Source organism: Monodon monoceros, unplaced genomic scaffold, assembly GCF_005190385.1.
Source record: "Monodon monoceros isolate NGI ecotype Baffin Bay Population unplaced genomic scaffold, NGI_Narwhal_1 Super_Scaffold_12, whole genome shotgun sequence".
NCBI classification, from domain to species: domain Eukaryota; kingdom Metazoa; phylum Chordata; class Mammalia; order Artiodactyla; family Monodontidae; genus Monodon; species Monodon monoceros.
In genome coordinates, this window is record NW_021703768.1 from 98,145,888 (window position 1) to 98,172,717 (window position 26,830).

At 34.8% G+C, this 26,830-nt stretch overlaps 1 protein-coding gene across 1 annotated transcript in view; it reads right to left on the minus strand.

Moving 5' to 3' along the window:
* Positions 1-1,066: 1,066 nt before the first annotated feature.
* Positions 1,067-26,830, minus strand: part of DTWD2 (DTW domain containing 2) — a 98,281-nt gene continuing 72,517 nt past the window's right edge. Inside the window, exons 5-6 of the mRNA XM_029215625.1 lie at positions 7,131-7,259; positions 1,067-1,808 (exon numbers count right to left, since the gene is read on the minus strand). Of these exons, the coding sequence (XP_029071458.1) occupies positions 1,638-1,808; positions 7,131-7,259 (300 nt within the window). The 3' untranslated portion in view covers positions 1,067-1,637. The remainder of the gene's footprint in view (positions 1,809-7,130; positions 7,260-26,830) is intronic.

Sequence of the window (26,830 nt, forward strand, 5' to 3'; positions counted from 1 at the left end):
TCCAAAATATATAAAGAACTATTACAATTAAATATCAAAAAAACAAACAATCCAATTTAAAAATGGGCAGACGATCTGAATAGACATATTTCCAAAGAAGACATATAGATGGCCAACAGGTACATGAGAAGATGCTCAGCATCACTAATCATCAGGGAAATGCAAATCAAAACCAAAATGAGTCACCACCTCACACCTGTCAGAATGGCTGTCATCAAAAAGACAATAAATAACAAATGCTGGCAAGGATGTGGAGAAAAGGGAACCCTTGTGCACTGCTGGTGGGAATATAAATTGATGCAGCCACTATGGAAGGCAGCATGGAGGTTCCTCAAAAATTGAAAACAGAATTACCATATGATCCAGTGACTCCACTTCTGGGTATTTATCCAAAGAAAACACTAACTCGAAAAGATATCTGCACCACCATGTTCATTACAGCATTATTTACAACAGCCAAGATATGGAAACAACCTAAGCATCCCATCAATGGATGAATGGATAAAGAAAATGTGATACACACATGCACGCACACACACACACATATATATATATAAAGGAGTATTATTCATCCATAAAAAAATAATGAAATCTTGCCATTTGCAACAACATGGATGGACCTTTAGGGCATTATGCTAAGTGAAGTAAGTTGGACAAAGAAATGGTATCACTTAAATGTGGAATCTGGGAAAAAAACAAAAAGCTTATAGACAGACAAGCTCTAAGATAAAGAAAATAGACTGGTGTTTACCAGAGGCAGGGGTGGAGGTGAGGGTGGGAGTGAAATGGGTGAAGAGGGTCAAAAGGGCCGTTTTTAAACAAGTAAGTCATGGGAATGTAATATACAGCATGGTGACTAGAGTTAGTAATACTGTATTGTATATTTTAAAGTTGCTAAGGGAGTATATCTTAAAACTTCTCATCACAAGAAAAAAATTTGTTCTAATTATGTAAGATGACAGATTTTAACTAGACTTATTGTAGTGATCATTTTGCAATGTACACAAATACCAAATCATTATGTTGTACACCTGAAAATAATGTTAGACAGTGAATATACTTTTTCTAATTAAATTTTAACTTTAAAAATATGGGCAATTAATCGCACACTTAAATCACATTGGCTGAATTCAATTTTAGTCCCTAAAGAATACTTATTTATGAAATAAATAAATTCAACCTAAATTACTTGATTATTATTTTCTTTTGTTACTTATTTCAAACTATAAAGTTCATGTGCAAGATTATCCTCTATTATAGGTCTACACCTAATTATCTATAAACACTAACAGAAACAATACTGAACCAGTCAGGCACATCAATTTCCTTCCATTCCCTTTTATTAATAAGTACTTCTAACCCGGCTCAACAACCAATCACATTTCAAATTGCTGACTTGAAAAAATGTATTAGAGGCACATTTTAAAAACAAATACAGTACGAAATCTTACTTTTCACTGAATCACTGAATTTTGTTTGTTTGTTTTTTGGCTATTTGGATTACTTTCTTCTTCTGGGTAAGTTTAGTATGTAACTCTCATTCTTTAGACAAAAACCCACAGACTTAAAATGTATAAAAAGTTAACTCATTACTGTCAGCTGAAGACAACAAAACTAGCACCATAAGAACAACTGTACTAAATTTTAATGCTGTTCATTAATAGTTCCATTTTCCTGAGTTTGCGTTTGTTCTTTGGCATCGGCTTAGGATATAATCCATTTTTCAGAAGGTGTTCCTTGCTGAGGCGAATTTGAGCACCATGCTGAAGCTGGAAAGAGCATAAAGCTTGAAGAGGGCGAAGCAAAGTCTGTTAAGATAAAAAAAAAAAGATAGTAAAAAAAGTGTGACAAATCATGATATTCTATCTAAATTTTTTCTTTAGAAACAGGGATTATTATTTTATTATTAGCTTTTAACTATGAAAAGCAATAGGCAATCAAATATATGATAACTTCTAAATAAATAGTTCATTTAAATTCATACCTTACATACCACTAAGGAATTCCAGTAAGACACAAATACTAATTTTCCATATAGGTGATAAAGTCTAAATTTAGTTTTATACTTTAATATATTCAAACACTACAAAAATTGTGGCCATTATAATAACTAATCTGTAACAGCAGACTAAAAGAGACATTTAGGTACAAATTAGTTAATTCAGTTTCAATCACAGACTAACACAAGCTTCCCGCTACTTGCTAACAAATGGATGATGGCAGCAATGGGTAAGTTTACTAATTCTCTCACACTACTCCATGGCCCACATACAAGTTAGATAACCAGGTGTGGGTGCATTTGAAATAACTGTAACTGTATACATACCTGTCTGAACTCAAATACCTATAGGGCCAGACATATAACATAAACATGTGACCTAGGTGGACCTATAAGGTAACAGAGAATGGTGGAGGTTGTCAAACAACTGAGCATATGTCCTTCTTAAAGTTATTCAAATTCAAAAGTTAGGAAAAAAAAAAAAACATTAAGCTAGTGTTTTAAACATATTTGAGTCAGAGTCTTTCCCTGGGCCTGAGATCCCTGATATAACACTTTTAAATAACAAACTTGATGGTGCAGATTGTTTAAAAAGAAAATAAAAGGAACAAAGATTTAACTACAAAAATTTCACGTCTGTGTAAAAATGTATTCCCCCACATATACAACAAAAGTGGCAGCAAAGGGCTTAACAGCTTTAATTTACAATGAACTCTTACAAATATGTGGCAGTCACTGGTAGTTGCTTCTCCATATCCATTCTTTTCTTCCTTATTAAAAAAAATCTAAAATTTTATTCAAGGTGGCAATGTGTCCAGCTAGTAATACTACATTGACTAATGACAGTTTATCCAACAAGATGTAAGTGGAAGGCCTTGGGTTGGGACAGACCTAGCAGGCATAGGCTTTTGCCTTTTCTTCTTGCCTGGAACGTGATTGCCACATGTGGGATGAACACATGTGACTACAGGACAATAAACATGAAGATTAAAGCCAAATACATACAGTGATGGACAGAAAGACAGAAGAAATCTGGGTCTCTGATGTCCTCTTCAGCTGCATCCCCAGCCCTAGACCACTAACTTCAGCATTTCTTATTACAGGAGAAAAATAAACTCATATATGGCTCAAACACTGCAGTAAGGGCTCTGTTACATGCAACTAAATGTAACTCCTGAGACACACCAGTAAGAAAAAGACAAACATCTTGGAAAAGCTCTGCCTGACATTATTGTAGAGAGTCTCTTAGGTATGTTCTCATAATTTCTTTTCGTATCTTCAATTCTTCAAACAAGAGAAGAAATATAGAAATGACTATATATTACTTTACAGAATCAATATAAGGAAGTGACTGAATCCTGAAACATCATACCTAGGAAACATACCTTGGACCATATACAGACTGAGACAATTGCTATTTTATGACATTTATTAGATTCTTCATAGATAGAAGAGTATTAATACTCCTATGATTAAGGGCCTTCAACTTTTACTTCCTGAAGATAAGATTCTATCAATTTTCTGAGTAATTAAGACAATGAATTTTGGAGATAGACAGATCTGTGGTAGTCACTAGGGTTGTTCACAAATACATCAGTCATCTTTCATGATACATGATCAGACTGCATTTTCTAGCCCCCTCTGAAGTTAGGCATGGCCATATAACTTGACTTGGTTAATGAAATGTGAGCACAAATAATGTGTGTCACCTCTGGGCAGATGCTTTAAAAGTGGTGTATGATTCCCCACCTCTGTTTATTCCTTCCTTAAAGTGATGTGTCTAGATGGTGCATCCATCAGCCTGGATCCAAGTGACTATAATTAGCAGCGGTCCCCCTGGCAGTCCCACTGTACAGACAGTGTGTTATGCCATTCTGATTTTGGGGTTTTAAGTGACTGATGCAATCACTTACTAGCTATGTGTTCCCAGATAAGTTAACCTCTCTTTGCCTCGTTTTCTTCATCTGCAAAGTGAGGAATATTATGTCCACCTTATAAGGTTATTATTATGGTGCACTCACATGATACATTTAAAGTGCTTAGCATATAACTTGATTGATAATAAATGATAATGTTTCTCTCTACATTCATAACATTATATCTGGGGCAATGTGAAGCTATATGAGAGGTTTACTGGTTCAGAAGAACAAAGAAAATCCTCTACTTACAAAATTAGTTTCTTAAAGTTTATTTGGGGGAAAATCAGTGTTCTGTAAATCCTCTGTCTATAGATGCAATGTGACAGTTTCAAAAGACCGTTATTAACAACTACTGGTGATGAGTAGAGCTAAGACATTTAGGTTACAGCACAAAGCTTTGCCACGTCTAGTTACAAAAGTTCATAAGGCTTCCAAGGTATGAGTAAACCTGGTACATATTATAATGGCAAAATGAAAATCACCAACTTTCAGTTCAATTTTTCTGTCAATCTATAGACAAGAATCAGAGGTGAGGAAAGGCAAAAAGATGAACTCTTCTTGAGAGCCCCGTGTCAGGCAATTAGCATACATTATCCCATTCGATTCTCATAACAATATTATGAGGTAACTATTTTTTGTATATCGCAGATAAGAAAACAAACACAAAGAGATTACATGAATTGCCTTCTGGCAAAAACTGCTGATGATAAGTGATAAAGTTTTAACTCAAACTTGCTTCAAAACTCATATCATGCTATCTCCAAGTGACTGAAAACTGCTCAAGAATAAAGGAAGAGAATGAATCAACAGACTAAGAAGGCCATTCTATGCCAAGTTCTTTATTTTGAGGAGCCCTACCTCTACAGAACGAAGCCAGCTGAAAAATTACTACTCTCCCCATCCTCTTAAGGTTTTATTAGGATGCCCCTAATAAAAGGTTATTGGGGGTAAAAGGCATGTTATAGCTTTCCTCCCCAGGAAGGAAAGAAAACACCTATTTCAGAGCAGATGTTCAGAAGAATGTACTAATTTTTTTATTGTAGCTAGATTTAAACAAGCTGCACTTGGTGTTCCCCCACTAAGAAAGCTAATTGTTTGCCAGATGTAATAATAAGCAACTTGGGATGTTTCATATGCTTTTTTTCTGCTCATGTTCCTGCGACCATCTTATCAGCACCTCCCAAATCACATGTCTGATTATCAAACATCCTTCTTCTACTCCTGGTCACTATAGTATAACCACTCCTGGTGACCAAAGCAAAAAGAATGAGAACTCTAGGACCCCACTTTTGCTTTGGGATTTTATGTTCAACTTGATCCACAGAAAAAAATAAAAGCTCCAAAAGCTGAAGAGATGATAGATCCTTATACCCTTCTATCTCTTAAACTTTGCCTGTTGTAAGATATTATACTAAAAACATAAGACAGGTTTCCTGCTGTGACAGTACGTTAATTAGTATCAGAATAATATATCTTATAAAGCTGGAAAGGGGGGAGCAGTAGCAGCATTTGTAGTAGTAGTAGTAGTACAAACCCTATGCCAAACCCTAGCCCTATTATACTATAACTACTACTACTAAAACACCACCGTTACCAACATTAAAGCTTCTGTTTAGGAATGCAGTAAAGATTCAATTCCAATTGTGGGAATAATAAATATAAATCCATAGAAGATTCTTTTTATAAACCAAAAGAAGAGGAAAGAAATTTTAAACTTATAGCCAAAGACCATTATATTTTTCCCTCAAGATTTAAACTTTTAATGAGGCCTGTGTCTGATGTTGGCTGATCCTAGGATTTTACATCAACAAAAAGGAAAATACAGAGACTGTACAGAAAGCAAGCTTAAACAACAGCCTTGGGTTCCATCTTTCCTTTAAGACACCTAAAAATAATGTTGTTTTCTGCTGAAGAACATACACAGATGATGGTTAATAAACAAAACAGAGAGAAAAGTATAGGCGTATATTAAGTGTTATATTGATGGAAGGTACATGGGAATAGGTGATAAAGTCAGAGGGGAGAAAAAAGAGTCTGAGAACACTCCCTGGTCATTTGGAGGAAGGATTTAGGATCCTTCACGCATTTTTTCCCTCAAAAGAGAGAAAGAGAAATTGCCTAGACCCAAAACTAAGTCTACCACACAGATACACACAAAAATAGCCTACTCATGAAAGCCTACTTCTTTCAAAAGAAGAAAGTCTCCAACTCTGACACATACCATGGCTTAGGGTAGGGGAGAGGAAAAGGGCAATTCAATGCTTCTTCTGGCATTCTTTAACTCCCCTTGCTTTGGAGGTCTTTTGTTCTTTTTCTTGGTAACTAATCCACTTATCCAGTTACTCTGACCTAAGCTTTTATCCATTATCGGAATTTCCCTCATGGCTAAGGCACACTTTTATAATAGAAACCATGGTGTATAATGAGAAAGACAGAAAGAAGGCAGGAAAGAGCATACTTTGTGCATGTGTGTGTGTGTGTGTGTGTGTGTGTGTGTGTTAGAGGAGGGAGTTATAAAACTCCATTTAGTTTGCTAATTTTTTCTCTTGTCATAAATGGAAAATTTCTTACATGTTCTAAAAGGTTGAGATGTTGTGAGCTCACTGAAACATTGTTATTTACTAATGATTATGAATTATATATGAAATCATCAGGCTTTCATGGAAATTAAATAAAATGTTGATTGCAGGTTATAACCTTTTCATATTCTGTAGGCTTTTTTCTCAAGAAAAATTATATCTTTTTATACCCTAAGCAAGGTTAATAAGATAAACAGGAAGTTGGTATATCTCCTTGAATAAAAGCACCAATGGAAAAAATCTTGCTGTAAAATGTTCTTTTAAATAAAAAGAAAAAAGTCTAGTACAAGAGAACACAAAAGACTAAAACAGAAATACAGACTACTGAAAGACATATCTAGCCCCAAAAAACTATATTTAATGTTATGCTACTTTAAAACGATTTAGCATATTACAAATGCTGTTTGCACAGCTTAGAATGAATATTTAAATAATGCAATCTGGAACGTTAAACTAACAGAGAAACACCAGAGGGGAAAGGAAGGTTATAAAAGTGCACAAATTTCTATCACAGATACAGTCTACTTGTCACTTAAGTTACAAATTTAACAAGTTATGCATTTTTTAATTTTCTAGACAAAAATCTAACCAAACTTCTACTTTCAAAAACTATGTAACTTTCCAAAGACATACCTCTTGTATGTAATTATTTTTCTCCAAGATAGAAAGAGCGACAGCTGCACACTCCAGCGTAGAAAGGCACCTATTAGTTGGTTGCGCCCGAATTACATACTGACTAGAAATGCTGGTTTTTAATTGCACCTGAAATCAAAAACAGAATAGAATGTAATTTTTCTTTTAAGTTTAAAACTATAAGGTCTGTTTTTTATTTTATTTTATTTTTGCAGTATGGGGGCCTCTCACTGTTGTGGCCTCTCCCGTTGCGGAGCACAGGCTCTGGACGCGCAGGCTCAGCGGCCATGGCTCACAGGCCCAGCCGCTTCGCAGCATGTGGGATCTTCTGTAACCGGGGCACGAACCCATGTCCCCTCCATCGGCAGGCAGACTCTCAACCACTGTGCCACCAGGGAAGCCCCTAAGGTCTGTATTTTAAATACTAATTACTCTAATTTCCTTCCAAAATTGCCAGTTTATAAATATTAAATGTATCAATATCTTCTATACATAATATCCTTTTATTACTGTTTTGTTAAATAGAAGCTAGAAGATAGTTACACATCTGACAAAGAAAATGTATTCAAAATATATACAAATTCCTACAAATCAAAACTAAAAAGACTAATAACCCCCTCCCAGTGGGCAAAAAGAGTGAACAGACACTTCACAAAAGAAGATATACAAGTAGCAAATAGGTACATATAAAAGGGCTCAACATGATTTAATGTAAATTAAAATCACAATGAGGGGCTTCCCTGGTGGCGCAGTGGTTGAGAATCCACCTGCCAATGCAGGGGACATGGGTTCGAGCCCTGGTCTGGGAAGATCCCACATGCCACGGAGCAACTAAGCCCGTGCGCCACAACTACTGAGCCTGCGCTCTAGAGTCCGTGAGCCACAGCTACTGAAGCCCGTGCACCTAGAGCCCATGCTCTGCAACAAGAGAAGCCACCGCAATGAGAAGCCCTCACACCGCAATGAAGAGTAGCCCCCGCTCACCGCAACTAGAGAAAGCCCGTGTGCAGCAACGAAGACCCAACACAATCAAAAATAAATAAATAAAAATAAAATAAAATAATAAGGAGATAACATTTCACTCATTAGAACAGTTAACATCGAAAAGACTAACACCACCAAATGAGGATAGAGTAAATGAAACTCTCATACATTGAAGTGGAAGTGAAAATGGTTTAATCACTTTGGAGAACTGACGATTGGGATATTTTATTTTCTGGTTTATTCCTCCATTATTTCTTAAACTGATAAGCATATGTCTGTGTGGGTGTAAATCTATATAAACACACAGAGATACACACACATACCAACACACACACACACACACACACATATATATATCCACTTTTTAGATAAAAGTAGCATACTACAGATACTTTTCTCCATCGAGATAATATTTTATCTGAGATAGAGTCAGACATGAGAAAGGCAACAGAAAACTGAATGTCAGCATTTTGGCCCTTTGATTCCTACTTTAATTAAATGAAACTCAAGTAATCTTACACTCATAAAGCCCACACTCTGATCAAAATCACATTTAAGGATATGTGATGGGAAATATGGTTTTTCCACTCTGATTGCTTTTTGTTCAAAAAATTATCCTCTACAACTTGTTTCCTTTCCTTCCTCAAAAAGAGATGAGGGGGGAAGGGGGAGGGAGAGAGAGAGGGAAACAAAGTGGGCATCATAAAAGATTCACTATAGAATGTATTGCCCTATATATGATTTTGGAATATATTCTTTAAAGCATATTTGACTAATTATATTTTAGATATCATATTAAAATTACTCTGCATTTCTACCAATGGACAAGATGAAAAATAGATGCAGGGAGAGAAAGAGATATAAGAAAATGGTTGAGAAACATGTATAATGATAAAAGAAAGCCTATGTTTAAATAACTGTAAGAATAATTCATGATGTTGATTAATTGTAATTACTAAAAGCTTTGATATTTCATCAGGTCAACCAGTAGAACAGAGTACAGACAACTACTGCTTTCAATACTTAATTCCAAGTCATCACTGGAGGAATTTATAACAAGCATCTGATTAAAACAAAACCTTTGGAAAACATGCAAAATTCACAGTGGATTTTGTTTACTGGAATTAATTTGATTTTTAAAAGAAATTTGTTATTTCGGGAGGGTGTTTTATTTCTTACTGTGGCTCACATGGCTGTATGAAAACAGAATTTGAAATATATCATTTGTTAAAAGACTTCAGAATATCCTTCACAAATCGTCTCTCTGGGAGTTACCTAGTAACTGGATATATTAAAAGAGTATATATAACTAAGATCTGTCATATTATTAGGATACATGTTATTAAAGCATGCTAATGTGATCTCACGGCACCTCCTTTTACGCTTACTTGCTATATCACCTTCATCACACACTTAATTCAGTGAGTAAATGAGCAAGACTAAAAAGAAACCCTGTTGATCCATCTTCTTGAGAAGTCACAAGCATCATAATAATATTTTAGAAACTGCCTCATCTTCATGAATAAGTGTTCAAGAAAATCCAAGGCAAAATTAACTATTATAAGAAATGAAAAAAATTAACATATGATGAAAGTATGGTATGTAGAAAGAGGAACTACTGAAAGACCAATATTATTATATCAAAGTTGACAATAATTAATCACTTAATTTCAGTCATTTAGTTTCTCAGTTCCTGCTCACTTGATAAAAATCAGATAGCTGGACCTGATGGTATTAAAACCTATTTTTTAGTGATCAATCCCAAGATCATATAATGTATATGTAATTTTAATGCTACATTAATTATATATCATTATTATTAATATATTATGTATAATTATTATATACAATCTTCATTTCCAATTTTTGGAAGCCATGCTGATGCAAAGAATGCTTCAATAATTTTGATCTTCTTGGAAGTTGGTTCTTCATGGGTAGAAGTTGTCTGAGTGCTCTTAATGTGACTTCTTTAGGAACAGGAGTATCATTGGTTGGTTTAGAATTCTACTGGTATAGGTTGTAAGCCTATAATATAACTCCCATTTTAGAAACAGCCAACTCATCCAAATTTTACTTCTAGACTGAGCTTCAGATCTTTTCCACTGATTCTCTGGATTGGCTAAAATTTGAATTCCTTAAAATTCTTTTGTTGTTAATGCCTTCCTTTATTTTCTTCCATTAAATATTAAATATATATTTAATATATAAGAATACCAGATAACAGTTTGACAGCTATGATCACTGACTGTTCAGATGCTTTTTAAAAGGGTTTTTCCAAATGTCTCCTTCCTAGATAGACCTTTAGCTATTTTTGTGATTTGTGTCATTAATAGTGTGGAAGTCATAGCATGTTCAGTGGTTTAGTAATGACCTTTAGGACTCAAAAAACCATCCAAAGGATTAACATGCCATGGCTTATGTTTGCATAACATATGTCTTGAAAATAATTTACTATAATATAGTTAATTCTTTTGTCAAGAAAAATAAACTAAAAAAGACCTCAAAATTAAAATTTTAATCATCTCCACACACACACACCCCCAACAAATGCTGTATTTTTATAATTTGATGGTGATTACATGTTATCTGTTCTCAGGCTCTTTTAAGACAAGTTTCATTATTACATAAAACTATTGTGCTCCTCACTTAATTATTAGGAGTCACAAGACATTCTAATCAGTTGATCAGCTTCCTTAAAGGTTTCTAGGAAAATCAATCTATTTTGCAGGCTTTCTGAAACAACCCTAGTCTAGAACAAGCTAAAAAAATCCTTTTTACTAACATTCTGAATTCCTTACCAGTGGAAGACACACATAAAAACCCTCCTTTCTGAAGCACCCTTTTTTCTATGATCTTTCACAAACAAGAATCAGTATCTGAGCTTATGAGCTGCCCTTTGAAGGAGAGGTACTAAATCTTTTCTTCTAGCCCCAATCCCTCAATCCACTTCATTCCTTTAACTTCCTCAGTTTAGTTCAACACTATGATCTAATAGTGATAAGAGTCCAGCTTTGGCATCAGACAGTTGCCAGTTTGAACAGAGACTTAACCACTTATATGCAAAGTCTCATGCACTTGGACAGTAAGTGCTATTCTAGAAAATGTACATATATTGTCTCATTTAATTCTCACAAAGAACCTATGAAGTACTATTATCTCCATTTTACAGATGAGGAAACCAAAGTACAGAGAGGTGAAGTAACTTACCCAAGGTTCCAAAATCAATCATGGTAAAGCAGATAAATTTATAGTCTTCTTTGAGAGCTTGAGCTCTTCATAACTAGGCTAATAATTAAATGGATGAATTCTTAGGCAAATCCCAACATATTAAACAAATAAAACAAAGCTATTCTGCTGGAAAGCAAGGCTGAGGGACTCCTGAATAATTTTAGGGGTCTTATGAACACAGTGTAAAAAAAAAATGATAAAGGGGGAGGAGTCTTCTCAAGAATGAAAGTTTCTCACAAATATCAATATCTATGTCTTGCTCCCATCTTCCCACACTATGAAGCCTGTAAAGTTTTTACAGAAGGTTAAGATTCCAGGATTAATGTTGAAACTCAGAAAATTTGATAAAAATAAGGTTAAAGGGGGCATTAGTTATAGATAAAATGATAATATTGTGCTACTTCCAAAACACATTATTGTTTAAATTTTTTTTTTCTGAGTTGACCTGAGAAACTTCATTTCATAACAGTTTCTATGGTAAAGCACAATTCCAAAATTACCAAAGAACTTGTAGAACACATTGGGTTTAAAATTTAGTACTTTCTTACACATTAAAATGATAATTAAAGTTACACATTGCTTTTCCAACACACAAAAACTTTGATGTTAAAAATGCAAACATACAATTCAGAAGCCTAAAAATTAAGCACTTACAAATTTCAAATTTAAGCAAATCTAAATAATGATACAAAATTAAAATTCTGTTGAGTGACATATTTAATCAAATATCTTGACTAGTGTTTTTTCCTACTAATAAAAATATTTAATCTACCACTGTTTTTCACATAACTCCAAGTAGTACATATCTGAAGTCACTGAGAACTATGGGTATGGAAATATCTAGAGAAGGAAAGTAAAAACACATAGATTCATGAGATCACAGAATTGGAAGTTATCTTTATAAGTCAAATAGTAATCTCCACGTTCTCAGGCATAATTACTCTTTTAAAAAGTTTAGAATGACAGAATTAAAGTTTAAAATAATATTGAAATATAATTTCTCTTAAATAAAAAAAGTTTTATCTGAGTTTTTAAGCTTTCTCTTTAAAAAAAAAAGAATAGAGGCATGAAAACAAAAATTCCTTAAGATTATTGGCTACCATCCCTGGTGGCGCAGTGGTTAAGAATCTGCCTGCCAATGCAGAGGACACGGGTTCGAGCCCTGGTCCGGGAAGATCCCACATGCCGCGGAGCAACTAAGTCTGTATGCCACAACTACTGAGCCTGTGCTCTGGAGCCTGCGAACCACAACTACTGAGCCCACGTGCCACAACTACTGAAGCCCGCGCACCTAGAGCCCGTGCTGCACAGCAAGAGAAGCCACCGCAATGAGAAGCCCGCACACCGCAACAGAGTAGCCCCCACTCGCTGCAACTAGAGAAAGACCACACGCAGCAACGAAGACCCAACGCAGCCAAAAAAGTTAAAAAAAAAAAATTATTGCCTACAATAACTTCAGAGTGATTTCAGTAAATTAACAAAACATTACGCCATTAAACAAGCCAGAAAGAAGCATGTGACTATAGATTAAACGTCTTGGCATTACTTTCTGCTGCTATTTTTCTCAGCAATACTTAATGAAGACGAGTCTCTGTTGAATAATGCTATAGAAACTAACTTTTGTGATATCTCCTGAAATTGAAATTGTCCAAACTAAGCATGTCTACATGTATGCATTTACTCATACTGGGCTTACGTCAATTTATATGCTTTATTAGGAAACTTAGAACAGAAGCTGATTTAGGATATTAGAAATTGATTTACTAGTCTCACCTAAGTAATAACCAATTTTATAATGTCTTGTTAGTGAAACATTTTCTCACCAAAGATAAATTTCATTTAACAATTATCATTTCTACTCATTTCAAAAACTGTCATGGCTTTATAAACAGCTATTGGAAAATAAATCATAAATTAGCCTAGGTGTGAAATAAAGCACACATTATACAATTACTTCATAAGTTCTATTTGTCACATAAAATTTTTATTTTAAAATTTACTGAGTTAAATTGTACACTATTTTACTTTATTAACAACACTTTTCTATAACCTTGAATTACAATAATGTGCATGAATTGGGAGACAGAAAAGCACAGCAACTAAAAGCATAAGAAAGGAAATTAGACTTATTTAAATTTAACTCTACATAATAGTAGTATGACCTCAAACAAGATTTAAACTCTCAGAGCCTAAAACATTAACAACCTTGAAGAATGATTGTGCTTTAAGATGCTAATATATGTGAAGTGCTCAGCAATGCTTGCCATACAGTAAGCAGGCAATACAGGCAAAGATGTTGATGAGGGTGGTACTGATGCTACTGATGTTAACCAGGATAGTGCTAGTGATGATTTACAATGCTTTCTTCACAATCTAATGAATAAGTGTGAAGCAACTCAGCTTTATCGCAATAAAGCCAGATGAGTAGCCTGACCAAGAGTGTGGGATAAGATAAAACTTAGAGCCAGAAGAATGTCAAATTTTACAGGATGGAAGAAGAAAAGCTATTGAACAGGTAGAGAAAAAGCAGTCTTAGAAGCAGGAGAAAGAACCAGAGAAGAGTTTCACTGAATAATAGAGAACAAGTTACACTGCCAGATAAATAAAATATTCCTAACAGTAAGAATCCTGAAAAAGGTAGAAATATTTTCATTAAAGATATAATTTATATACAAGGAAAATATTCATATTTTACTCTTTTGCCCTTTAAGTACATGATCTAAGCATCATTAAAATGTGCAATAATTCCCAAAGTACTGAATCTTGTATCTAAATCTTTGATATTTCTTTAAAACATTCCCAAACAACACTATGTAACAGAAGAGACAGACCAAGAGTTTATAATGATTTTTGAAAATACTTTTAAAATGAAATTTTTTCATTTCTTGAACGACCTTGCGTGACTCTTTTATCTGCCTAATATTTTCAATATATTTTCTCATCTTCTTCTATCTCTGCACATGTGTAACTTATCTGTAATGTTTAATTGATTTTATGACAGTAAAACTGGCAGACGGACATAAAAAAGAATTAGCTAACAATAAGTTGCTATGTTCCTTTGAAGAATAGAGTACAGAATACTTAAATGATAAGAAATTATGAGTTGCAGAATATCACAATTTTTTTAATTGAAGTATAATTAACTTACAATGTTAAATAGTTTCAGGTGTACAATATAGTGATTTGATATTTTTATACCTTTTTTTACCTTTGATCATTTTACACCAAAATGATCACCAGGATAAGGATAGTTAATATCTGTCACCATACAAAGTTATTAAAATATTATTGACAATATTCCCTATGTTGTACATTATATCTCCATAACTTTGTTATTTCATAGCTGGAAGTTTGTACCTCTTAATCTTCTTCACTTATTTTGCCCATCCCTTTACCCACCTCCCCTCTGGCAATCACCAGTCAGTTCTCTGTATCTATGAGTCTGTTTCTATTCTATTATGCTTGTTTTGTTTTTTAGATTCACACAGGGGAATTCCCTGGCGGTCCAGTGGTTAGGACTCAGCACTTTCACTGCCATGGCCCAGGTTCAATCCCTGCTTGTGGAACTAAGATCCCACTAGCCACACAGAGTGGCCGAAAATAAAAATAAAAAAGTAATATCACACAGTATTGGTCTTTCTCTGTCTTATTTCACTTAGCATAATACCCTCTAGGTCCATACATTTTGTCACAAATGGCAAGATTTTGTTCTTTTTATGGTTAAGTAATATTCCATTGTGTATATATACCACATATTCTTTATCCATTCATCTTTTCACAGACAATTAGGTTGCTTCCATACCTTGGCTATTGTGAATAATGTTACAATGAACACTGGTATGCATATATCTTTTTTAATTAGTGCTTTTGTTGTTTTCAGTTAAATACCCAGAAGTGAAATTGCTGAGCCATACGGCAGTTCCATTTTTTAATTTTTTGTTTTCCATAGCATCCGTACCAATGTACATTCCTATCAACATTGTACCAGGGTTCCCTTTTCTCCACATGCTTGCCAATGCTTTTTATTACTTGTCTTCTTGATAACAGCCACTCTGAAAGGTGTGAGGTAATGATTTCATTTTGGTTTGGATTGCATTTCCCTGATGACTAGAGAAGTTGAGCATCTTTCCATGTGCCTATTAGCTATTTGTACGTCTTCTTTGAAAAACTATCTATTCATGTCCTCTGCCCATTTTTAAATTAAATTGTTTGGGTTTTTTGATATTGAGTTGTATGAGTTTTTTTAAACATATTTTGTGTATTAACCCCTTATTGAACTTGTCATTTGAAAATGTCTTCTCCCATTCAGTAAGGGGCCTTTTCATTCAGTTGATAGTTACCTTCACTATGTAAAAGGTTTTCAGTTTGATGTAGTCCCACTTCTTTACTTTTGCTTTTGTTGCTCTTGCTTAAGGAGACAGATCCAAAAAAATATTGTTGAGACCTATGTCAAAGAGCATACTGCCTATGCTTTCTTTTAGGAGTTTTATGCTTTCAGGTCCTACATTTAGACTTTAATCCACTTGACTTTATTTTTTATAGATGGTGTAAGACAGTGGCTTAAGTTTCGTTCTTTTGCACATAGATGTCCAGTTTTGCCAACATCACTTACTGAAGAGTTTGTCTTTACCCCCATTGTATATTTTTGCTCCCTTTGTCATAGATTAATTGACCATATAAGTGTGGGTTTATTTCTGGTTTGTCTATTCTGTTCCTTTGATCTATGTGTCTGTTTTTGTGCCAGCACGATATAATTTTGATTACTACAGCTTTGTAGTACAGTTTGAAATCAGAGTGCATGATGCCTCCATGTCTGTTAATTATTTTCTTAGACTATTTAATAGAGCTAGTGAAATCCAAAAAGTGAATTGGCATTTCTTAAATAAATCCATTCAAACACAATTTGGACAACATAAAGTACCCTGCATAATAGCCATTAATGATATAATATATTCCCCTCAGAAATATAACATAATTCTGTCAACTTTGTAGCACGAAGAATATGTGCATAAATGTCAGATACTGAATTTGACAAGTGAATTAGTTTTTATTGACACAAATAAGGCTGAAAAATTACCACCCAAAAAAAGGGATGAAAGACTGATAACTGCAATGAAGAATAAAAATAATATGGGAAAAAAATACAAGGTAAAGAATTCTTTAAAAATTACAGGAATTTCTCTTCTATTCAGTAGGAAAAGATTCTGATTTCAAATTAAAACTTAATTTCCCCAAAGCTTATCATTCACTTTTCAAATGATTTAAATGAAAATTCTATTAGATGGTTAATCAAAACACTGGCATGGGCTCTTCGGTGGGGCTAATGGTGGACACTGGGAGGGCTCATGCCAAGGAGTGCTTTGCAGAACTTCTGCTGCCAGTGTCCTAGTCTCCACGGTGAGCCACAGCCACTGCCCGCCTCCACAAGAGACCCTCCAACACTAGCAGCCGAGTGGCTGACAGGGTCTTGGTGCTCTGGACGGGTGTCAGGCCTGAGCCTCTGAGGTGGGAGAGCTGAGTTCGGGACATTGGTCAACCAGAGACCTCTGGGGCCGATGTAACATCAAATGGCGAAAGCTCTCCCAGAGATCTCCATCTCAATGCTAAGACCAGCTCCACTCAACAACCAGCAAGCTACAGTGCTGGACACCCTATGCAAACAACTAGAAAGAGAGGAACACAACCCCACCGATTAGCAGAGAGGCTGCCTAAAATCATTATGAGGCGACAGACACCCCAAAACACACCACCAGACGTGGACCTGCCCGTCAGAAAGACAAGATCCAGCCTCATCCACCAGAACACAGGCAACACTCCTCTCTACCAGGAAGCCTAAACAACCGACTGAACCAACCTTACCCATTGGAGGCAGACACCAAAAACAACGGGAACTACGAACTTGCAGTCTGCGTAAAGGAGACCCAAACTCAGTAAGTTAAGCAAAGTGAGAAGACAGGGAAACACAGAGCAGATGAAAGAGCAAGGTAAAAATGCACCAGACCAAACAAATGAAGAGGAAATAGGCAGTCTATCTGAAAAATAATTCAGAGTAATGACAGTAAAAATGATCCAAAATCTTCGAAATACAACGGAGAAATGCTTAAAAACGATCTAGAAGAAATAAAGGGAAAAAAAACAATGATGAACAGCACAATAAATGAAATTAAAAATTCTCTAGAAGGAATCAATAGCAGAATAACTGAGGCAGAAGAATGGATAAGTGACCTGGAAGATAAAATAGTGGAAATAAATACTGCAGAGCAGAATAAAGAAAAAAGGATGAAAAGAATTGAGGACAGTCTCAGAGACCTCTGGGACAACATTAAATGCACCAACATTCGAACTATAAAGGTCACATAAGAAGAAGAAGAGAAAGAAAAAGGGACTGAGAAAATATGTGAAGAGATTATAGTTGAAAACTTCCCTAATATGGGAAGAGAAATAGTCAATCAAGTCCAAGAAGCACAGAGAGTCCATTACAGGATAAATCCAAGGAGAAACACGCCAAGACACATACTAATCAAACTATCAAAAATTAAAGAAAAAATATTAAAAGCAGCATGGGAAAAACAACAAATAACGTACAAGGGAATCCCCATAAAGTTAACAGCTGAACTTTCAGCAGAAATTCTGCAAGCCAGAAGGGAGTGGCAGGACATATTTACAGTTATAAAAGGGAAAACCTACAACCAAGATTACTCTACCCAGCAAGGATCTCATTCAGATTCGACAAAGAAATTAAAAACTTTACAGACAAGCAAAAGCTAAGAGAATTCAGCATCACCAAACCAGCTCTACAACAAATGCTAACGGAACTACTCTAGGCAGGAAACACAAGAGAAGGAAAAGACCTACAACAACAAACCCAAAACAATTAAGAAAATGGTAACAGGAACATATATATTGATAACTACCTTAAATGTAAATGGATTAAACACTACAACCAAAAGACACAGACTGGCTGAATGGATGCAAAAACAAGACTCATATATATGCTGTCTACAAGAGACCCACTTCAGACCTAGGGACACATGCAGACTGAAAGTGAGGGGATGGACAAAGATATTCCATGCAAATGGAAATCAGAAGAAATCTGGAATAGCAATTCTCATATCAAACAAAATAGACTTTAAAATAAAGACTATTACAAGAGACAAAGAAGGACACTATATAATGATCAAGGGATCAATCTAAGAAGAAGATGTAACAAGTGTAAATATTTATGCACCCAACATAGGAGCACCTCAATACATAAGGTAAATGCTAACAGCCATAAAAGGGGAAGTCAACAGTAACACAATCGTAGCAGGGGACTTTAACACCCCACTTTCATCCAATGGACAGATCATCCAAAATGAAAATAAATAAGGAAACACAAGCTTTAAATGATACATTAAACAAGATGGACTTAATTGATATTTATAGGACATGCCATCCAAAAACAACAGAATACACTTTCTTCTCAAGTGCTCATGGAACATTCTCCAGGACAGATCATATCTTGGGTCACAAATCAAGCCTTGGTAAACTTAAGAAAACTGAAACTGTATTAAGTTTCTTTTCCAACCACAACACTATGAGACTAGATATCAATTACAGGAAAAAATGTATAAACAATACAAACACATGGAGGCTAAACAATACACGTCTAAATAGCCAAGAGAACACTGAAGAAATCAAAGAGGAAATCAAAAAGTACCTAGAAACAAATGACAAGGAAAACACGATGACCAAAAACCTATGGGATGCAGCAAAAGCAGATCTAAGAGGGAAGTTTATAGAAATACAATCCTAACTCAAGAAACAAGAAACATGTCAAATAAACAACCCTAACACCTAAAACAATTAGAGAAAGAACAAAAAAACCCCAAAGTTAGCAGAAGGGGAGAAATCATAAAGATCAGATCAGAAATAAATGAAAAAGAAATGAAGGAAATGACTGCTTATTGAAGCAAAGATCAATAAAACTAAAAGCTGGTTCTTTGAGAAGATAAACCATTAGCCAGACTCATCAAGAAAAAAAGGGAGAAAACTCAAACCAATAGAATTAGAAATGAAAAAGAAGTAACAAGTGACACTGCAGAAATAGAAAGGATCATGAGAGATTATTAGAAGCAAATATATGCCAATAAAATGGACAACCTGGAAGAAACGGACAAATTCTTAGAAATTCACAAGCTTCTGAGACTGAACCAAGAAGAATGAGAAAATATAAACAGACCAATCACAAGCAGAGAAATCGAAACTGTGATTAAAAGTCTTCCAACAAACAAAAGCCCAGGACCAGATGGCTTCACAGGAGAATTCTATCCAACATTTAGAGAAGAGGTTAACACCCATCCTTCTCAAACTCTTCCAAAGTATAGCAGAGGGAGGAACACTCCCAAACTCATTCTATGAGGCCACCATCACCCTGATACCAAAACGAAAGATGCCACAAAGAAAGAAAACTACAGGCCAATATCACTGATAAACATAGAAGCAAAAATCCTCAACAAAATAGTAGCAAACAGAATCCAACAGCACATTAAAAGGATCATACATCATGATAAAGTGGGGTTTATCCCAGGAATGCAAGGATTCTTCAATATATGCAAATCAATGTGATACACCCAATTAACAAACTGAAGGGTAAAAACCATATGATAATCTCAATAAATGCAGGAAAAGCTTTTGCGAAAACTCAACACCCATTTATGATAAAAACCCTCCCAAAAGTAGGCACAGAGGGAACTTACTTCAATATAATAAAGGCCATATATGGCAAACCCCCAGTCAACATTGTCCTCAATGGTGAAAAACTGAAACCATTTTCACTAAGATCAGGAACAAGACAAGGTTGCCCACTCTCACCACTATTATTCAACATAGTTTTGGAAGTTTTAGCCACAGCTGTCAGAGACAAAAAATAAATAAAAGAAACCCAAATAGGAAAACAAGTAAAGCTGTCACTGTTTGCAGATGACATGATACTATATATAGAGAATCCTAAAGATGCTACCAGAAAACTACTAGAGCTTATCAATGAATTTGGTAAAGTAGCAGGATACAAAATTAATGCACAGAAATCTCTGGCATTCCTGTACACTACTGATGAAAAAGCTGAAAGAGAAATTTAGGAAACACCCCCATTTACCATTGCAATGAAAAGAATAAAATACCTAGGAATAAACCTACCTAAGGAGACAAAAGACCTGTATGCAGAAAACTATAAGACGCTGATGAAAGAAATTAAAGATGATACAAACAGATGGAGAGATATACCATGTTCTTAGATTAGAAGAATCAACACTGTGAAAATGACTCTACTACCCAAAGCAATCTACAGATTCAATGCAATCCCTATCAAACTACCACTGGCATTTTTCACAGAACTAGAACAAAAAATTTCACAATTTGTATGGAAACACAAAAGACCCCAAAGAGCCAAAGCAATGTTGAGAAAGAAAAATGGAGCTGGAGGAATCAGGATCCCTGACTTCAGACTATACTACAAAGCTACGGTAATCAAGACAGTATGTGGCACAAAAACAGAAATATAGATCAATGGAACAGGATAGAAAGCCCAGGTGTAAACCCATGCACATATAGTCACCTTATCTTTGACAAAGGAGGCAAGAATATACAATGGAGAAGAGACAGCCTCTTCAATAAGTGGTGCTGGGAAAACTAGACAGCTAGATGTAAAAGAATGAAATTAGAACATTTCGTAACACCATACAGAAAAATAAATTCAAAATGGATTAAAGACCTAAATGTAAGGCCAGACACTATAAAACTCTTAGAGGAAGACATAGGCAGAACGCTCTATGACATAAATAACAGCAAGATCCTTTTTGACCCACCTCCTAGAGATATAGAAATAAAAACAAAAGTAAACAAATGGGACCTAATGAAACTTAAAAGCTTTTGCACAGCAAAGGAAACCATAAACAAGACCAAAAGACAACCTCAGAATGGGAGAAAATATTTGCAAATGAAGCAACTGACAAAGGATTAATCTCCAAAATATACAAGCAGCTCATGCAGCTCATATCAAAAAAACAAACAACCCAATCCAAAAATGGGCAGAAGACCTAAATAGACATTTCTCCAAGAAGATATACAAATTGCCAACAAACACATGAAAGGATGCTCAACATCACTAATCATTAGAGAAATGCAAATCCAAACTACAATGAGGTATCACCTCACACCAGTCAGAATGGCCATTATCAAAAAATCTACAAACAATAAATACTGGAGAGGGTGTGGAGAAAAGGGAACCCTCTTGCACTTTGGTATAAAGTGATACAGCCACTATGGAGAACAGTATGGAGGTTCCTTAAAAAACTAAAAGTAGAACTACCATATGACCCAGCAATCCCACTACTGGGCATATACCCTGAGAAAACCGTAATTCAAAAAGAGTCATGTACCAAAATGTTCATTGCAGCTCTATTTACAATAGCCCAGAGATGGAAACAACCTAAGTGTCCATCATTGGATGAATGGATAAAGAAGATGTGGCACATATATACAATGGAATATTACTCAGCCATAAAAGGAAACGAAATTGAGCTATTTGTAATGAGGTGGATAGATCTAGAGTCTGTCATACAGAATGAAGTAAGTCAGAAAGAGAAAGACAAATACTGTATGCTCTAACACATATATATGGAATCTAAAAAATAGGTTCTGAAGAACCTAGAGGCAGGACAGGAATAAAGAGGCAGATGTAGAGAATGGATTTGAGGACATGGGGAGGGGGAAGGGTAAGCTGGAACGAAGTGAGAGAGTGGCATGGACATATATACACTACCAAATGTAAAACAGATAGCTAGTGGGAAGCAGCCACGTGGCACAGGGATATCAGCTCGGTGCTTTGTGTCCACCTAGAGGGGTGCAATAGGGAGGGTGGGAGGGAAACGCAAGAGGGAGGAGAAATGGGGATGTATGTATATATATAGCTGATTCGCTTTGTTATATAGCAGAAACTAACACACCATTGTAAAGCAATTATACTCCAATAAAGATGTATAAAAAAAAAATTCAGGGCTTCCCTGGTGGCACAGTGGTTGGGAGTCCGCCTGCCGATGCAGGGGACACGGGTTCGTGCCCCGGTCCGGGAAGATCCCACATGCCGCGGAGCGGCTGGGCCCGTGAGCCATGGCTGCCAAGCCTGCGTGTCCGGAGCCTGTGCTCTGCAACGGGAGAGACCACAACAGTGAGAGGCCCGCGTACCACAAAAAAAAAAAAAAATTCAATACCTCTGTACATTTTAAAAAGTTTAAAAATAAATAAATAAAAGACAGATCATCCTCATAAATAAATAAATAAACAGATAAAACATTGGCATGTTAATTCCACGCTTCTTATGGAAAGCATTAATTACAACAAAAGTATCACTATGATGATATACAATATTTAACAAATTGTGGTTTACTGTTATGTTGCTTTTCACCATCTGCTTAATGAAAGGTTCTGTACTTTAGCTTACTATTATTAAGATTCCCATCAATTCCTTAATCCATATAAAAGCTATTTGCATGTATTTAATTTATTGGCAATATCTACAGCCTAATTCCATCTATCTGTATTAATTAGTTCTTTTTCTACTAGACAAGGTTAACAGTCTCCGCCAGAGACACAAACACATAAGTCTTTGTAACTATTAGCATGACTTTTATTTTTTAATAACATTCTTTCCAACAACAGTACTCAATTCCAAGTCAATATCCTTTCTAGACTGAATCTCTGCAAATGCCTATCTGGACATCTTGCTTCCACTTCAATCTTCTTATAAATCCTTCTATATGTATCAGCCAAGTGAATTTCTAAAAAACAAACTGATCACATTATTACTCATATTAAAATCCTTAGCTTGCCACTAGGCAAAATCCTTACCATGGTCTATAAACTATCCATTTAATGAAGAACACTCTTTCCCCACCTCCCTCACTACATAGCCAGACTAAGTATAAAAAAGTATTTACCTTTTCTTTGCCTGGCTAACTATTACTATCCTTCAGTTCTCAAATGCTAAAGAGTTCTTCATGAATTCCCAACTTCAATCAAATTGCCATTTTAAAGCACCCCCTATATGCTATTCACAGAATTTAATTTGTAATTATATACTGACCTAAGTGGCTATTTCCACACAAAGTAAGCTCCATTAAGGCATGGATTATTTTACTTACAACTTACTGTATTCTAGTGTCAATAACAGTGCCCCATAGTGGCTGGTATTCAATAAATACTGGTTGAATGAATAAACGCTGATGATAATCATTAGAAAAGAAAAAAACTATAGCTATGAATTCAAACCCAGCAGTTAAATACTTAAATTTATGGTTTTCTGGTAACTTTACTGGGCAAGGAGACGTGGAAATGAGAGGTGGGTAAAGGATTTGTATAAAGACATTAGGGTTCTCTGTCTGAATTTAAACTTATGAAGTTGAGGGAATTCCCCGGGGGGGTCCAGTGGTCAAGATTTGGCGCTTTCACTGCCAGGGCCTGCGTTTGATCCCTGGTCGAGGAACTAAAAACCTGCAAGCTGCGTAGCATAGGCCAAAAAAATAAATAATTAAAATAAACTTACAAAGTTGATAAACTGCTTTAGTCAATTATTAAATTTTATATAGAAAAGCTGGAAATGGGAAACAAATGTTATTAGTCATAATTTACCTCTTTTGAGGGACTTCAGTAAGTTGTGTTTTATTTTTTTGTTTTTTGTTTTTTAGGTAAGACGTGGATTTATTTAGAAACACACATTCCATAGACAGAATGCAGTCCGTCTCAAAAGGCAAGAGTGGCCCCAGGGCATGGGGTCTTCTCAGAAAGTGAGAGGAGCCAAGGGAGAAACACCCTCCACAGAGTTCGGGCCATCTCAGAAGGTGAGAGGCCTAGTAAGTTTATTAAGCAGGGAGAGCCCACTGACATCACACAAATCCTTTAAGAACTAGAAATTTAGCCAGTTGTTCATATTACAGGAAAAGAAATGCAATTCCTTTTAAGCTGAGAAATTTGTAAATAAATAAATAAATAAATAAAATAAAAAATTGGACTTTGTGAAGCAAATATGAACTGTTTAATGAAAAATAATATATATGTATATATATAAGGTGCATATCAAATCCTCTTCTAGGAATTTTAAAGGGATTACCTTCTTTTATTCTATGCAATTCTAACATTGTTTTCTATAATGCAAAATCTGAAAACCTTACATCTAAATATTTTCAGCAATTTCTTTTGAGATACTGGAAAAATTCAACCAGAGCAAAACTCAGCATGTTATTGAAATCTACATCAAGAACATAAATAAGTTATCTTTTCCAAACACTATGCTTTAATTCAAAGTGACATTTTTAGAGCACCTATTTGGAGAAAAAATTCTAAAGAGAATAAATGTCATGCAATTTTTTAAATTATAAAATCATATAAGGAAAGTAAGTCACAAAAACCTTTTCTATAATTATATTTGTCTAATCACATATATATGTACATAAACACATGCATAATTATTCTACCATAAAAATGGAGATACCAAAAGTTTCTAAACTGTCAACTCAAGAATATGTATAAACTTGATACCATGGGAAGCCAGTGTTTCATGGTCAATTACATTATATCATTCATATGTTTCTAAGACATTTAACATTCTGTATAAAGTTGGAATTTTTTTAAAGATTTTCAAATAATCACAGAGATCCACTTTTAGTAACCACATCATTTCTATTTTCTTCCCTTAAAATAAAAATGTTTATAATCTTTTGCCCCAACTTCTCATAATAACATATTTACATTTAGCTACAGGTGCTAAAAGAAATTATAAAAAGATGAAGTACCATGCAGAGGATATTTGTTGAAAAACTTATAAAATAAACTTTTATTTATAATGAATGGTTTTGGAATTGTTTAATAGTATTGCATACAAGTGGATACTTAAGTACTGTAACAATGTAACATATATTAGTGGTCTTTTGACCACTCAAGCATCAGCTTTAGTTTTAAATTTAGATATACTTTATATCAGTGCAGAAAACACTGACCCAAATTTGGACTTATTAAAATTCTGGTGAAAGATAAATATGCTTATCTGAAAGTCTCAAGTGAGAGTAAATGCTGGGCTTGGTGATTTTCAAAAACAAATATCCTTAGTATTAAGTCCAACATGACAGCTTTGTAGACTAGCATATAACTCAAGGTTAACATCTCATTAGCAAAATATTAGAAAAAATTTTGAATTTGTGCTTTTACTTTCAATAGTCATCTATGTCTTTTCTAGATATTAAAATTTCATGTCAATTATAAAAGACCTATAAGATTTAGAAATGCATAATATAAAAAGTGAGAGTACCCTGTAATGTCACCACCAAGAAAAAATGACTACCATACAGTATTATTTCTTCTAACACCTTAGTTTTTAATACATAATTATAAAACTTTTAATATCTACAAAAGAAAATATGCAATATTTGAGTCATGAAGAATGACTAAAACTGGCATCCCTGAATCTTTTAGTAACTATTTAAGAAATACAATAGAAATAACCAAAATGATTGACACTCTCAGGATACCCTTCCCAGTATGCTCCACACACTCACAGAAATACAGAGAAACAGACAGACAGATAGATAGATAGACAGATAGATCCATCTATACATCTAATTTCATTAAAGAACGTCCTTAGTGCAGCCACTGTGGAAAATGGTATGGAGGTTCCTCAAAAAACTAAAAACAGAATTACTGTATGATCCGGCAATTCTACTCCTGGGTATACAGCCGAAGAAAACAAAATATTAGTTCAAAAAGATACATGCACTCCGATGTTCATGGCAGCACTATTTACAATAGTCTAGATATGAATGCAACCTAAGTGCCCATCAACAGGTGAATGGATAAAGAAGATGTGAGATTATATATATATGGTATACACACACACACACACGGAATACTACTCAGCCATAAAAAAGAAGGAAATTTTGCCATTTGCAATAACATGGATGGACTTGGAGGGTATTATGCTTAGTGAAGTTAAGTCAAACAGAGAGAGACAAATACTGTGGGATATTACTTATATGTGGAATCTAAAAAATAAAACAAACTAGTGAATACAACGAAAAAGAAACAGACTCACAGATAAAGAGAACAAACTAGTGGTTACCAGTGGGAAGCAGGAAGGAGAGAGGGACAAGATAGGGGTATGGTAAAAGATACAAACTACTATGTATAAAATAAATAAGCTACAAGGATATATTGTACAACAAAGAGAATATAGTCAATATTTTATAATAACTATAAATGGAGTATGACCTTTTAAAATTGTGACTATGATATATACCTGAAATTACATAATACTGTAAATCAACTATACCTCAGTTTAAAAAATGAAACAAAAAGAATATCCTTAGTAAAACAGTGAAAGCTCTCCTAATAAATTTGACCTCCTCCAAGATAACCACTAGTCTTAATTTTTTATTATTCTCTTAGTTTTGGGTATCCTAAAT